General features: G+C 39.1%; 1 protein-coding gene across 1 annotated transcript; it reads left to right on the top strand.

Annotated features, from left to right (window-relative positions):
- The first annotated feature begins 3,702 nt into the window (after nucleotides 1-3,702).
- Nucleotides 3,703-11,482, top strand: EIF4E1B (eukaryotic translation initiation factor 4E family member 1B). The gene is made up of 7 exons (XM_026721517.2): nucleotides 3,703-3,720; nucleotides 5,163-5,251; nucleotides 5,876-5,971; nucleotides 8,260-8,323; nucleotides 8,950-9,063; nucleotides 9,787-9,926; nucleotides 10,962-11,482. The coding sequence occupies exons 1-7, from the start codon at nucleotides 3,703-3,705 to the stop codon at nucleotides 11,074-11,076; spliced, it is 636 nt and encodes a 211-aa protein (XP_026577302.1). The 3' UTR covers nucleotides 11,077-11,482.
- Nucleotides 11,483-13,121: the final 1,639 nt, after the last annotated feature.

Raw genomic sequence — 13,121 nt, 5'->3', positions numbered from 1 at the left:
AATATTGTATATTTCTATTCAAAAAGCTGAATATCAGATTAATTAGTTCATTACTGGACTTTGATTACATAATTGAAAGGTCTACTTTACTTTGGAAAACTATTAACCATTTATTTGTTATGTATTTATTTACATTTTTTTATTCTACCTTTATTACTTTATAAGTAATTTGAAGCAGTGAACATGCCTAATGCTCCTTCCTTTTCCTATTTTCCTCACAAGAACAATCCTGTGAGGTAAGTTGAATTGAGAGAGAGCAACTGATTCAAAGTCACCCAGCCGACTTTCACGCCTAAACATTTAAGTCCCCGTTTTCACCGCTACACCAGCCTGGCTATACAAAGGTTGAAATTCACAGTTTTCTGGTTTCCAACCCAAGCACCTTCACCACTCTGCCAAACTGGAGGGATGGATGGGACAGAGGGAGGGGGACGGGACATTGTTTTACACCTAATTACATAGTTCCAGCTTCTACTCAAAACACAGTACAAAATCTGTAGCACCTTTTTTTATCCCACCAAACATATTACGGGGGAGGAGGAGTACAGACCTATCAGCTGCTGTGTGTGCATTTCTGATCAGAACCAAACAGGGAAGGCATTGCAAAACCTGGGTTCTGACTCGTTGGACATGAACTATCATATTTGTTCTAATGAATGAAATATAGATCACCAAATCCACGAGATGCTGAGAAATAACAGGGAAAATCTGGAAGGAAAAAAGTGAGAGGACACCATCAATTCTCCAATTAAAACTGCTTTCTGATACATCATCAGTGACATAGAGGTTCTTTTCTGTCAGTTTTAAACAGTAGGCATATTATTTCCTGTAAATACTGTACTCCTGTAAGAGCCGCTTATCAGCATAAGCAGAATGTGTAATGAAAAGACACCAATACAGATAGCCCTCAACTTACGAGTGTTTGTTTAGTGATTGTTCAAAGTTATAGCGGCACTGGAAAAAAAGTGACCTATGACTGTTTTTCACACTTATGACCATTGCGTCATCCCCATGGTCATGTGATCAAAATTAAAATGCTTGGCAACTGACTCATATTTATGATGGTTGCAGTGTCCCAGAGTCATGTGATCATCTTTTGCAACCTTCTGACAAGCAAAGTCAATGGGAAATCCAGATTCACTTAACAAATCATGTTACTAACTTAACAATTGCGGTGATTCACTTAACGATGTTAAGAAAAGTTGTAAAATTGGGACAAAATTCATTTAACAAATGTCTTGATTAGCAACAGAAATTTGGGGTTCAATTGTGATTATAAGTCAAGGATTATCTGAATTGGGACCACAGCCTAGCACAAAAATAGATGCCAATCTTATCCTTGAATCTTTTCAGGTACATGATGCTAATGCTTAATAATGTCAGCTGTGCTGTCCCAGCCAGTCTATGGGAATTGGATAGTTACTTAGGAATTATGAGCTGTCCCCTTAAGGGAATGCATCATGGTACATGTAGTTAAAGGTATCCTGGGAAATGTAGTTCATGTCACATGGCCACATCTGTAATCCCGAATGGTCACTAATTTGACCCTCGATGGGTTGGGGGAGTTTTCCTCACTTTGCCTGAATTCTCTAACTCATGGCAGCTGCTTTCTATCGCTACGAGATGGGTTAGGAGATAACCATCTTTTACCTACAAGGCAGATATACAAAGGATTGGTCATTAAAGAAGAACTTCATCACAAATGTGAGTCATGAGGATACCCGATGAATTAATAAATGTACTTGGTTATGGACGTCTTGCTGAGTTTATCTATCTGCATATGCACAGTGTACAAATCCACTGCTGTGCAGAATACAGAAAATCAGCCTCCTTCTCATCTTTCAGCAGGATACTATTTACTAGGAAATACTTACTGCATTAAATGCACATAGGACAAAGGAAAGCAGAAAACAAAATCCTAACATAAATCTGACATCAGAAAACTTGAAAAGGCGGAACAATTTTGTCTGCAGGATATGGCATTCATACAGTGATCATTCTTGAACAGGAAGCTATAAATGGAAACTCCAGCATAAAGTCACAGAAATACAACATTAAGTGGAATTCTATTGCTTATGACCCGAATGGTGGATGTAGCCTGGATTCCCAGGAGAGAGGGGCTACATTCAAGAGCAGGTGTCTCCAACCTTGGCAACTTGAAGACTTGAAGACTTCAACTTCAGCTTCAACTCTCAGTTTACTGGCTGAGGAACTCTGTGAGTTGAAGTCCACAAGTTGCCAAGGTTGGAGACTCGTGTTCCAGAGGACCAAAGTTTAGATTGGGGAAAAAGAGATCAAGATAGCTTATCCCTTGAAGTTCTTGGAGTATATTTTTTAATGATGCAAGTAGTTGCTTTAGTTTGGCAATATTGCTGTCTATAGGAGAGGAACAATAAAGGAAAGTTGTTAGAAGTAACTATGCAGCATGTTTTTCTTGGTTTTTGAAGCCTGATCCTGAATGAAAGAATGGGTAAATTAGTTTACCAGTGAAAAGATACTTGCATGTTATCTCAGTCTTCTGGTTTAAGAATTACAGGTGCTGATGTTCAACACATCTGAAAGACAGCAAATTAGGGAAGATTGGTCAAGACCACTTTTCAGTAGTCCCTTGAAATACCAACATAATAATATTAAGAGCTTTTTAAAATCTGATTTAGCTGCTTATCATGTTTACCAATACACTCATGGATAAGTGCAAACTTAAATAAATTTTATGTACATGATGGACTGTGGGCTACAAGGATTTATACTGCAATAAATTAATTTAAGGTGCCATTGGATTCTTTATTATTACCCTTCAGAAATTGTAATGCTGTTTTCAATCAGACTGCTTCAGACAGCTGCAGGCTTACAGCTGAACTGTGGTTGCTCCCACAATATCCAAAACGGAGGAACACTCATTCCTTGGCTACTTGTTCAATTACCTGTTTAAGCAAGCAAGCAAAAAGCATCAACAGTCCCTCACCCATCCTATTAGGCCATTGCCTTGAGCAAGAATACCTGAAACAAATGGCAGCTATCAAAAGTGGTCAGCCCTGTAAAAGCCCAATGAAGTTAGGTGACCAAATGAAACAAGCATCAGTATCTTGTGTCAGTCAGGGGGTTCTCAGTCTAGGCAGAATGGGGATAGGATGATTATTCTCTTGGTCTGAAACAGGAAAATGTCCCAAGATTTTCCTAGGTACAGCATCCAGTTATCTTGCCCTCTCTTGATGTGGGTTGAGCAGACAAGGACAGGCTGATAGATGACAACTGGCAGCATGATGCTCAACAGCTTCCTACAACCTTGGTGGAATCTGGTGTTATTTGACTTGGGAAAGTGACCAGTTCTTCAAATGCTAGCCTCTTTTAAAAAATAAACCCACATCCAGTTTCTACTCTACAATTGCTGTCATTCAGCATTTCTCTTGTGTTCAATTTCACAGTGACTATCTCTCCCATCTGGCCAGATCTCTATTCTGTTTTTGTTCTAATTTTGTCAGAGAAATTGGCTCAGGTCCTTTAACATTAAAGGTATTCTAATGACCTTGTTTTGCCCTGCATGTCATGCTCCACCCAATAAAGGTAGTTAGCAGATTCTACAAATGAAATGCACTCAACTCTCTTGTCTTTTGAAGAAAGGTCTGTCTGGTTTGGGGATTTGAAGAGGTTCTCCCAAGTACCTTTTTGGTAAAAAGAATTGGAAAAAATATTGTATAAAACATGGCAGCAGCAAATATGGTAGGTAATATAAAATTTAGTTATTTTTTTCCTGAGCTTTCTGTCCTTTTCTTCTCAAGTTGAAAGCTGTAGAGATAGTATTCATAAAAATGGAGGGTTAATTATTCAACTCAGTTGTTTAACTTCTTGAGAACTCATTTTGGCTGGGGGGAAATAGAGCTAGACTGATTCATATATGGGAAGTAAGGTTCTACTTTGTATCATGCAGGATTTAAATTCAATTGAATGCAATGGGATACAGTATACTTCCAAGCAAATATACATAGTGAACCTTTCTAACATGGCATGTATTCCAGACTACGATCTTAATACTGCTTAGATAAATCAGAAGACCTACATTATATGGTCTAAACTGCATGGAAAGCTTTTCTTTGACTTAAGCTAGCAAAGTTCCTGTATTTCTAGCTATAATGAGGGATTTCCTGTATCTTTATAACAAAAGAAATTCTGCATGTTGGGGAAATCTCTTGTTGTTATAGTAGGCCTACTAAAATGAATCTATGCTTGGAGAACATGTAAATTTTGTCTACATGCTATATACTGATTCTACAACACTAAAAGGACTGAGGGAATAGGAATATAAAGTTTCTGCTTATGAAAACAATTTTCAAGCTGTTCCTTGAAGAAAATACCAGCAGGCCCAAGATAACTTGCCTAAACTAGCTAATATGAAAAGGAGGCTATCAGCTCATTGGGCAGCTAGTCTTCCTTCCTAGATCTATTTACTCTCCTTAGCTCTTTAAACAAAACCTGCAAAATCTACAGTGTCAGCCTCCTCCTCTGCTTCCCTTAGGGATTGTATATAAAATGAATATGGTACTAAAGTCTAGGGGCATCAAACTGTGTGTTTTCCTGTTTCTTTGAATTGGAAAAAGTTAGACATTTTGGCAGCTTGTAATGTTGCTAATACAGCGTAGCCAAGAATTGTCTTGGTTTATTCACTCTTGTTTCCTGGCTTTTGAAATGTTGGCTCAGCCTTTTCCAGTAGATGTTTCATGCTGCAAGAACTATGTCTGTTTGGGATTTAAAATACATGAAGCTAGAGCAGGTTTTCCTTGGGGCTAGAACAGGCCTTGGGGGAGCGGGGGAATCTTAGTATTCCTGGGATATGAAACTTTCCAAACTTTGAGAAATAATGTGCTTCTCCCATTCTGGAGAAAAAGCACATCGATAGGTTTTGCGTCTTAATGCTGTATGTCTACATAAAAGCTTTCTAGTTTTGGATTTGCTCTTGAGAAAGAACACGGGCCTGAAATATATGGGCTTCTCAATTTCTAAAAAAACGGTTGGCTTTTATTTAATCTGCAATGCCTTATTGTTACAGGGTTTATCATCTTTAGCTTGTGTTATTGTTTAGGCGGTAAAGACTTCAGGGTGAATAATTGGGGGAAAATGACTGTCCTGTCAATTGCCATAGCATTGCCCCTTTGTTCAACCATTAGGCAAGCACACATGAAGAACATCAGGAGCACAAGACTAAGAGAGGGGAGACAGTTGCAGAGCACATCACCAAGCACCCCCTACAGAACAGGTATTAGCAATAAAATGGTGTACACCATTTTATTTTGTTATGTCCAGTGTCCAGTTCTTGGGTTTCAATATTCTTTTTTCGTACTTGCCATTTCTTTTATGAACTATAAGTGTCTAGAACACATACATTTAAATGTCGCTAAAGGAAGCATTTAAGTATACTAAAATGGATATACTGTATATATTTTCAAGAAATGTCTGGTGGTTTGTCCTCAAAAAGAAACTTCTGTACATCTGCAGATTTTATAGATACCACATAAGAAAATACTCTCAGCTTACAGGTATATTAACTGTCTTCAGTCTTTTTTGTCTTATGAGCAGGAATCAGATTCTCCAAATAATATATTTGTTCATTATCAAATGCTTAAAATACTCCCATTTTTATATTTCTTTACTGTACAAACAAAGGAGAAAGAGAGAAAAGCCTAATCTTTTTTCAGGCATTCTAAACTGAAAAATTAATATATATTGGCTACAAATATCAATTATGATACACTTAGACCTAGCTGAGCATGGAGCACTTATCAGTTCCCCCCCAAAAGCATTAAGAAGCATGAGGGTAATTTGGCTTGGCTTTCAAAGAGCATTTTCCATTACCTTCACTGTACCTTCCTTTAATTCATAGGTGGGCCTTGTGGTTCTTCAAAAATGACAAGAGCAAAACTTGGCAAGATAACTTGCGGCTTGTTACCAAGTTTGATACTGTGGAAGACTTCTGGGCGTGAGTGTATCCTTATCTTCTTCCGTGCATGATAATATTTCAGTCATACAATCCTGAAGAAGTAATATGATTATAGGTTATGTCATTTAGCATGTGGATCAAACAGCAATATTGACCAGAGAGAAAAAAAAACAGAGGATTCTGGAGAACTTCTGTATAAATTATTAATACTGCAAATGCCACCTTGCTATATTTTTTCCCCACTGTCAACAAATACAGGGACTTGTTAGAATATTGTTTACTGATATAGAGAAAGGTCTACCTTATTCCAAAGCCTTGGGGTATCTATAGCTTTCTTAGTAACTCAATGGATACAAAGGTTTTCCCAAATGAATCGGTTATGGAAAGCAGTTCTTCCCTACATGGCATTTAGATCAATAGGTAACCCTAGACTTATGACCATAATGGAGCCCAACATTTCTGTTGCTAAGTGAGACATTTGTTAAGCGAATTGTTGCCCCATTTCACAACCTTTCTTGCTTCAGTTGTTAAGTGAATCACTGTAGTTGATAAGTTAGACATCCGGTTGTTAAGTAAATCTGGCTTCCCCATTGACTTTGCTCATCAGGAGGTCGCAAAAAGGAGTGTGAAAAACTGTCACAAGTCACTTTTTTCAGTGACATTGTAACTTTGAACGGTCACTAAACAAACTGTTGTAAGCCAAGGACCACCTGTATTACTTTCCTGTTAAAGAATTCTTGAGGTGCGCCTGCATTTGAGACGCAGACTGGATCTTTATTTTCAAGAGAGTTAACTAGCTGAACCTACAGTACTGTAGCAAAAACAGTCCCATACCATGTATCTCCCATGTGAACTGCAGTCTACAAAATTTGGTGCCAGCTCCCTTCTTGTAAATTGCTCCATACTTTGCAACACAGGAACTCAGTGAAGCAACAAGTGGTCTTTTAGCTAATGAATAGCAGGGTGTTGTTGTTTAATGACATTCATCCAGTTTTCTATCCCAAGCTACTAATTGTCCTGGAGCAATAAAAATATTGTACCTCGCCTACTTCACACAAAAAGCAAAAACACATTGCCTTTTCCACCCTTGTCTCCAGAACATCATCCATGAATTTGCTGCTCTTTGCAAAAAAATAAAAATAAAATAAAAATCTGAGCAGTTACTAAAAAAAGAAATCATTGGGATGTTACTATTCTTCTAATGCAGCAGGGGTGTCAAATTCATGCCATCATGGCATCGTCATGTGACCTATTGGGACTTCTCCCCCACTTTGCTAAACCAGGTGGGGCCGGGGCCAACATGTGACCTGCAGGCTGTGAGTTTGATACCCCTGTTATAATGCATTTCAAGCAACTGTTAAAAGTACAGCTGATTGTAATCTTACAATCAGGTGCTTTCCCCAGCAGCTGTAGCTGTATTTACATGTAGTTATATTGGAGGAGAAAGGGAAGGTATGTTCTAAGGACTACCTGCAAACAGGCACTAGAAACAGGGTGTTGAAGGTTGTTAGTGATGAGGAAAAGGAGAGATGGTCCTGGAGTAGCAAACCACCATCACTTTGCACACAAGAGAAAGAAAAACTGCTAGCCTCCACGTGGAAAGGAAAAAAAAGGAACAGTCTTGCTATCTACTGTGGAAGAAAGGGAGCAGATGAATCCATTTTTCCTCCATTTCACCAAGGCTTCTTTTGCCTGAGAGGAATCTGCAGACTCAAAATACAGTAGCCTGCATTGATCCTGTCTGCATATTAAAGTGGAATCAGAAGGATAGTGTGTATTAGTCTGATCATATGCACCTACCTTCCCAATTCAGGGCAATTGCTGTGAGATCAGTGAAGTCATTGAGTCATTTCTCCCATTTAAGGACCTGTAAAAAATTTTTTAAGTCACCTAAAACATCTACAGACAGAGTGAGCCAATAAGAAAACTGTTCACCATAACATCGTTGCTGGGAAAAAAAAAATCCTGCCTTCCTTCTCACTGGTTCATTCTATAGGAAAAAAAAATCTAGGCACTGAATTCTTTATCTTTATTCAACTATTCCTTAAATAATTATGAAGGTAAAATGGTTAGCACTGACATTAATGCTTGGAAAATGAATTGTATCTCCTTGCTAAAAATGCCACCTGAAATATGTAAAATGCAGCTAGGCCAGATGTATGCTGTAGGAAGTTAATAATGCTTTCCTGTGATATGGACCTGGTTTTAGTGAAAAAATGTCTGGGTTGGAGTTTTGGTGATACTTATGCAATTTACTTTGATTTCTTATTGAAATAAAGCCAATCAATTATATTGCTAACCTCTATCTCCTGTTCTTGAAATTGCAGACTATATAGCCATATCCAACTAGCTAGTAAACTGACTTCTGGCTGTGACTACTCTCTTTTCAAAGTAAGTTCTTTTCCAGGCCTTAAATCCCAACAACTTGACCCTAAACCCATTGAATTGTTACATGAGGGTTTCTTATATGAAGGTAAATAGAGATGGATCTCTTTATTATGAAGCTTTAACTCTCTCAACTTGTGCATTGTCCTAATACAGAACTTGTATCTGCAATAATTATGCTGGCTGGGAAGTCAGCATATTTGGAAGTTGTCCATATTAGGGAATAATGATTTAATTTTATGCCTTGCTTTCTGGCACAAAACCAGTGCTTCCCAACTGAATGTATCGGTAGCTTAATACATAGTGAGAATGTGTATGACTCATATGTATGACTCATAGGAGGTCGTATCAGCTCCATTAGGTAGGCCAGACCAAGAAATCAATAGCAAGGATCCTAAAATTACTTTTATTGAGACTGGCTGATTTTGTTGTCCCTCTTCTTCTCCTTATAGTTCAGTAAATTAGGATGGTGCCTGTCTGAATTTCTTCTAAATGTTATCTGGACATTCTGGACTTAAAACATGTTTTATCTTTTGTTGCTGTGGCAACAGAACTTGAATATCTTCATTAAGGTCATCTTCCTTATTCTGTACATAGCAAGCAATTATTGTCTTTGACATTTTTCTACCCAGGATGGAATTGAACCCATGTGGGAAGATAACTGGAATAAGCATGGTGGTCGTTGGCTGATCACACTGGCTAAGCAGCAGCGGCGTACAGAACTTGACCGTTTCTGGTTAGAGACTGTAAGTAAGCAAGCAGAATTCAGTTTATATTTTTCCCTCTGCTCCATTAATTTCTCAAACTGGGTGGTTCTTGGATTGTGGCCATATTTCTGTAATGGATCCAAAAGCTCATCCCTGTCTCTCTTTAGTAGCTAGGGCTACTTACGTAATTGTTCAGTTTCAGTAATTCCTTCCACAAATAAGACCACACTAGCTTATTCTGAGATGGGCAATATGCCCTCAGACTAATTTAAAAGGTGTTTGAAAACCATCAGTTTAGACATCTGGTGTGCTTCCCTTCCCCCTCTTTTCCAACAGCTTATTGGACAGAAGCAGAAAAACATATTGGAAAAGAGAGAAAAGATGTTAAACAGAGGTTGCATAACCCTGAACACAGTAGGGCTACCAGATATGGGTTGCACAAATCCGGAGCTTCAGCAGGCAACTAAGAGAACTAACTACATATAGAAAACTCTATTTTTTTTGGTTAATGTTATGTGGGTCACTTGAATTTTTGCAGCCCAAGAACGCAGACACATTTTTGATTTAAGTATTTTTCACCTATTAGGTTCCCAGTGTGTAGAAAAGATTAGTCCTTAATTTATCTCTTAAGATTCTAGTCTTTCCCCCATATCAATATTAAACTCTTTGGGGAAGGAAAAAAACCTGGTACATCAGACAAATGCTGTGACATCTGGTTCCCTGTATATTTCATTTGGATTTTCTGGCTGCCCCCTTTTGTAGTTGCTGTGCCTGATTGGAGAGATGTTCTGCGACTACAGTGATGATGTCTGTGGGGCAGTCATCAATATTCGTGCCAAAGGAGACAAAATTGCCATTTGGACCCGGGAGGCAGAGAACCGGGATGGAGTAATTCATATTGGGTGAGTGTCACCTTCAGGCGGGGCCCTCCCAGACTGAGGTATGGTGAGAGAGTTGGCCTTTCCAGTGGCAGGTCCCATGGTCTTTAGAAAGCCTGATGCCAGGCTTCCTGCCCTTTGTGCACCTAGGAAAGGCAGATTAATTTTCCCAGGCACACACCCTCACTCTTTCTTCCTCTCAATTTATATGGCTCAAATATATAACTCTGGGCAGCTAATGTTTTTTTTAAAAAAATCATAAATCACACAACTGTAAAAAAACGAACATAATCAGCTGAGATTAAAAAAGCAAGCAAACAAACACAGCAATATGATATGTTGGAGTGTTGTCATGATTGGCAACTTGTTGCTTTTACTTTTTCTTCACATTTTAATGCAGGTGTCCAACCTTTCACCTTCCCTGGGACACTGGCGGGGCAAGGCCGGGGGGCAGAAGCGGTGGCGAGGGCGCGGCGGCAGGGCAGAAACGCGAGGGCAGGGCGGGGGGCAGAAGCAGCGGGGGGGGGCGGGGCAACGGCGGGCAGGGAGAAAGGCAGGGTGGCGGTGAAGCGGCGCGGTGGGGAAGAAGCGGGGCAGCGGCAGCCGGGGGGGCGAACAGCGTGGGGCAATGGACCAGCAGGGGCGAAGTGGCGCGGGGCGCACCGCCAGGGCAACGCGCACACGGAGGGGCCCTGATGGCACCGCCTTTTCTGTGCTCTTCCTGGTCCCCCCCGCCTCCTCTCCTCCTCGCTGGCTCTGGCACGAGGTTGAGGTGGTCACTCCACAAGGCACCTGGCCGCAGCCCGTGGGCCCTGGTGACAGCCTGTTTTAATGTATCTTATGGATTTCACTTTGTATTTTCTATTTTACAAAATGTATTAGTGTATGTTTTTATTGGTTTTTTCCTTTTTTTATTGAAGTTCTTTTATTGTAAATGGCTCTAGATTTCTTAAATGGGATTTCTTTAAAAGGAATCATAAGAAATGTGTGAAGTAAAAACCAATGGGGATTGATGTCTTTAATGGCGCTCACACAAAATTGCTTTGTTCTTGCTTTCAGGCGTGTGTATAAGGAACACCTGGGCCTCTCTTCAAAAGTGGTAATTGGTTATCAGGCTCATGCAGACACAGCTACCAAGAGTGGGTCCCTTATGAAGAGCAGATTTATCGTGTGAACTCACTGGGCTTGATGGCTAAAGATGAGCTACATGAAGATTTAGTATGTCTCTGCTCTTCCCATTAAAATGTTGTAACCAAGCATTTTGAATTCTTGACTGGACTGGAGTTGAATGGAAAGTATTTGTACTGGGAGCAAAATCGTTCCTGTTACCCTCAATTTTAAGTCACGTTTAAGCCATTAAACTAAAAAAGCGTCACTTAAAGCAGAATGTGCTTCGTGTATCTGGTTCTGTGATCAGAAAAGACTTAGTCTTAGACAATGTGGTCAAAAGGATTGTGAGAACTACTTGGTACCAAGGTAGCAGAATAGTTTGCCGAGAAACAGAACTTGCCTCTTTGCTTCTAATCTGTTCCTAAAACTAGACTTCCTTCCAATTTTACATGACCTCAAGGTGAGGTACTACATAGAAAAAAAATACTTTATTTTCAATAAAAAGATGTAATGTTTTGCTATTTCCAAAAGAAGTGCATTTTGTGAAAAAGTGGTTCAATCATGCAATTTTTTTCTTATTGAAGATCTATGTACTGGGCTTAAAGGAACTCAGCCTTACAGAACCAGTTCTTAAGTATGGAGTTTGGGTAGCACATAAGCATACTCTGGTCTTGTTAACTTCAGCCACCAGTGTTTAAACTCTTCCTGTCAGATACTGAATGAGCTGGGTGCAAGAGCCATTGCACTGAAAGGGGCACTCTACCCTGAAACAGCTTGTGTAGCTGTGAAGAATGTTATGCAGCTGACTCGAAGGGCAGTGACTTTACTTTCTACGATTAGCCTCTGCAATCGAGATGACACCAGGTTTATGCTGGGCAATTCAACACTGCTATTCATTAACTGCTATGAATAATGCAAGCAACAGGATGTTTGCCTGTAGTAACTAGCCCTGGCATTGCCTACACAAATATGGCTACCTGCAGCGAAACAATTCTATAGGATGTACACATGTACACATGTGCATATAAATGTACATCTGTAGGGATGGGACTGATAATTGATGCATTCCAGACCTTATATATTCTAAGTTATGAAGAACAGACCGAAATCAGCATCTACTTTTATCTTTTCTAGATCAGCCATCAACAGCACTGTTACTATCCTTTGGTGTGGAATCTAATTTAATCTTATATGTGCTACCCATTTCATATTTGGAGTCAAAGTAACTTTCAAGACTCAATACAAGTTCCAAATGCTTCAGAAGCAGCTAAAATTGATACCAACCACTCTCTCCAGATAAAGGCCCATTCTTTGTTATTCTTTTACTAACACAAATAAAAACCAGAGCATTTATAGCTTATAACCAATGGGATTTTCCCCTCAGATCTTTTGGGCCCTGGCTCATGCAGAGTTAAATAACTTGGATAATGGATTTTAATGATTAACAAGAACATCAATGATTGTACATCTTTCATTTAAAAAAAAAATGCTTAAAATATTGATGTGGGAACTGCCTGATTGGATTAGGTTAAATAGGGGTTAATTATAAAAAAAAACCATTCTCTGTGGAGAACGCCCACTGCAGCTTTAATCCCTATGCTCAGAATTTGGTACATAACGTTTATATCGGTTGCTAATGGATAACACTATTACTCAGATAAGATATGTAGGTGGGAAGCTTTTTTAAATGAGTACATTCCTGTTTCATATTAAATAACACTTGTGCTAACTTAATAGAGGAAGAAAGAGGAAAAGTGAATTATTAATAAATGATAAGTGGCAAAGAAGTGGAAAAATAGGGTCTTAAATGATTTGTCTACTAAAATAGCTCTCAGGAGGAAAAGTCACTTAGGAATTGGGTAGTTAAACTGACAGGAAGAATATAGTAAGGATGGGGGGAACCTTTTTGTGGAAGACAGGAAGTAGCTAATGTTACTATGATAAGAAAGATGTGAAGTAGTATTGTGTTTCAATATAATGTAGTAATAGTCCATCATTAATCATCTTAGGGAGGCTACTTGAATTATGTTTTATCCTTTCTTTGAACATCTCTCCTCACTTTCTTATTCAAAGGCAATGATATTCATGTGATTATGGAACACACACAAA

The sequence above is a fragment of the Pseudonaja textilis genome, chromosome 2 (assembly GCF_049901715.1).
Source record: "Pseudonaja textilis isolate UNSWEBS1 chromosome 2, rPseTex1.2, whole genome shotgun sequence".
In the NCBI taxonomy this organism is placed as follows: Eukaryota; Metazoa; Chordata; class Lepidosauria; order Squamata; family Elapidae; genus Pseudonaja; species Pseudonaja textilis.
Note: the sequence above shows the minus strand (reverse complement) of the source record. Positions and strands in the feature narration are given on the sequence as shown.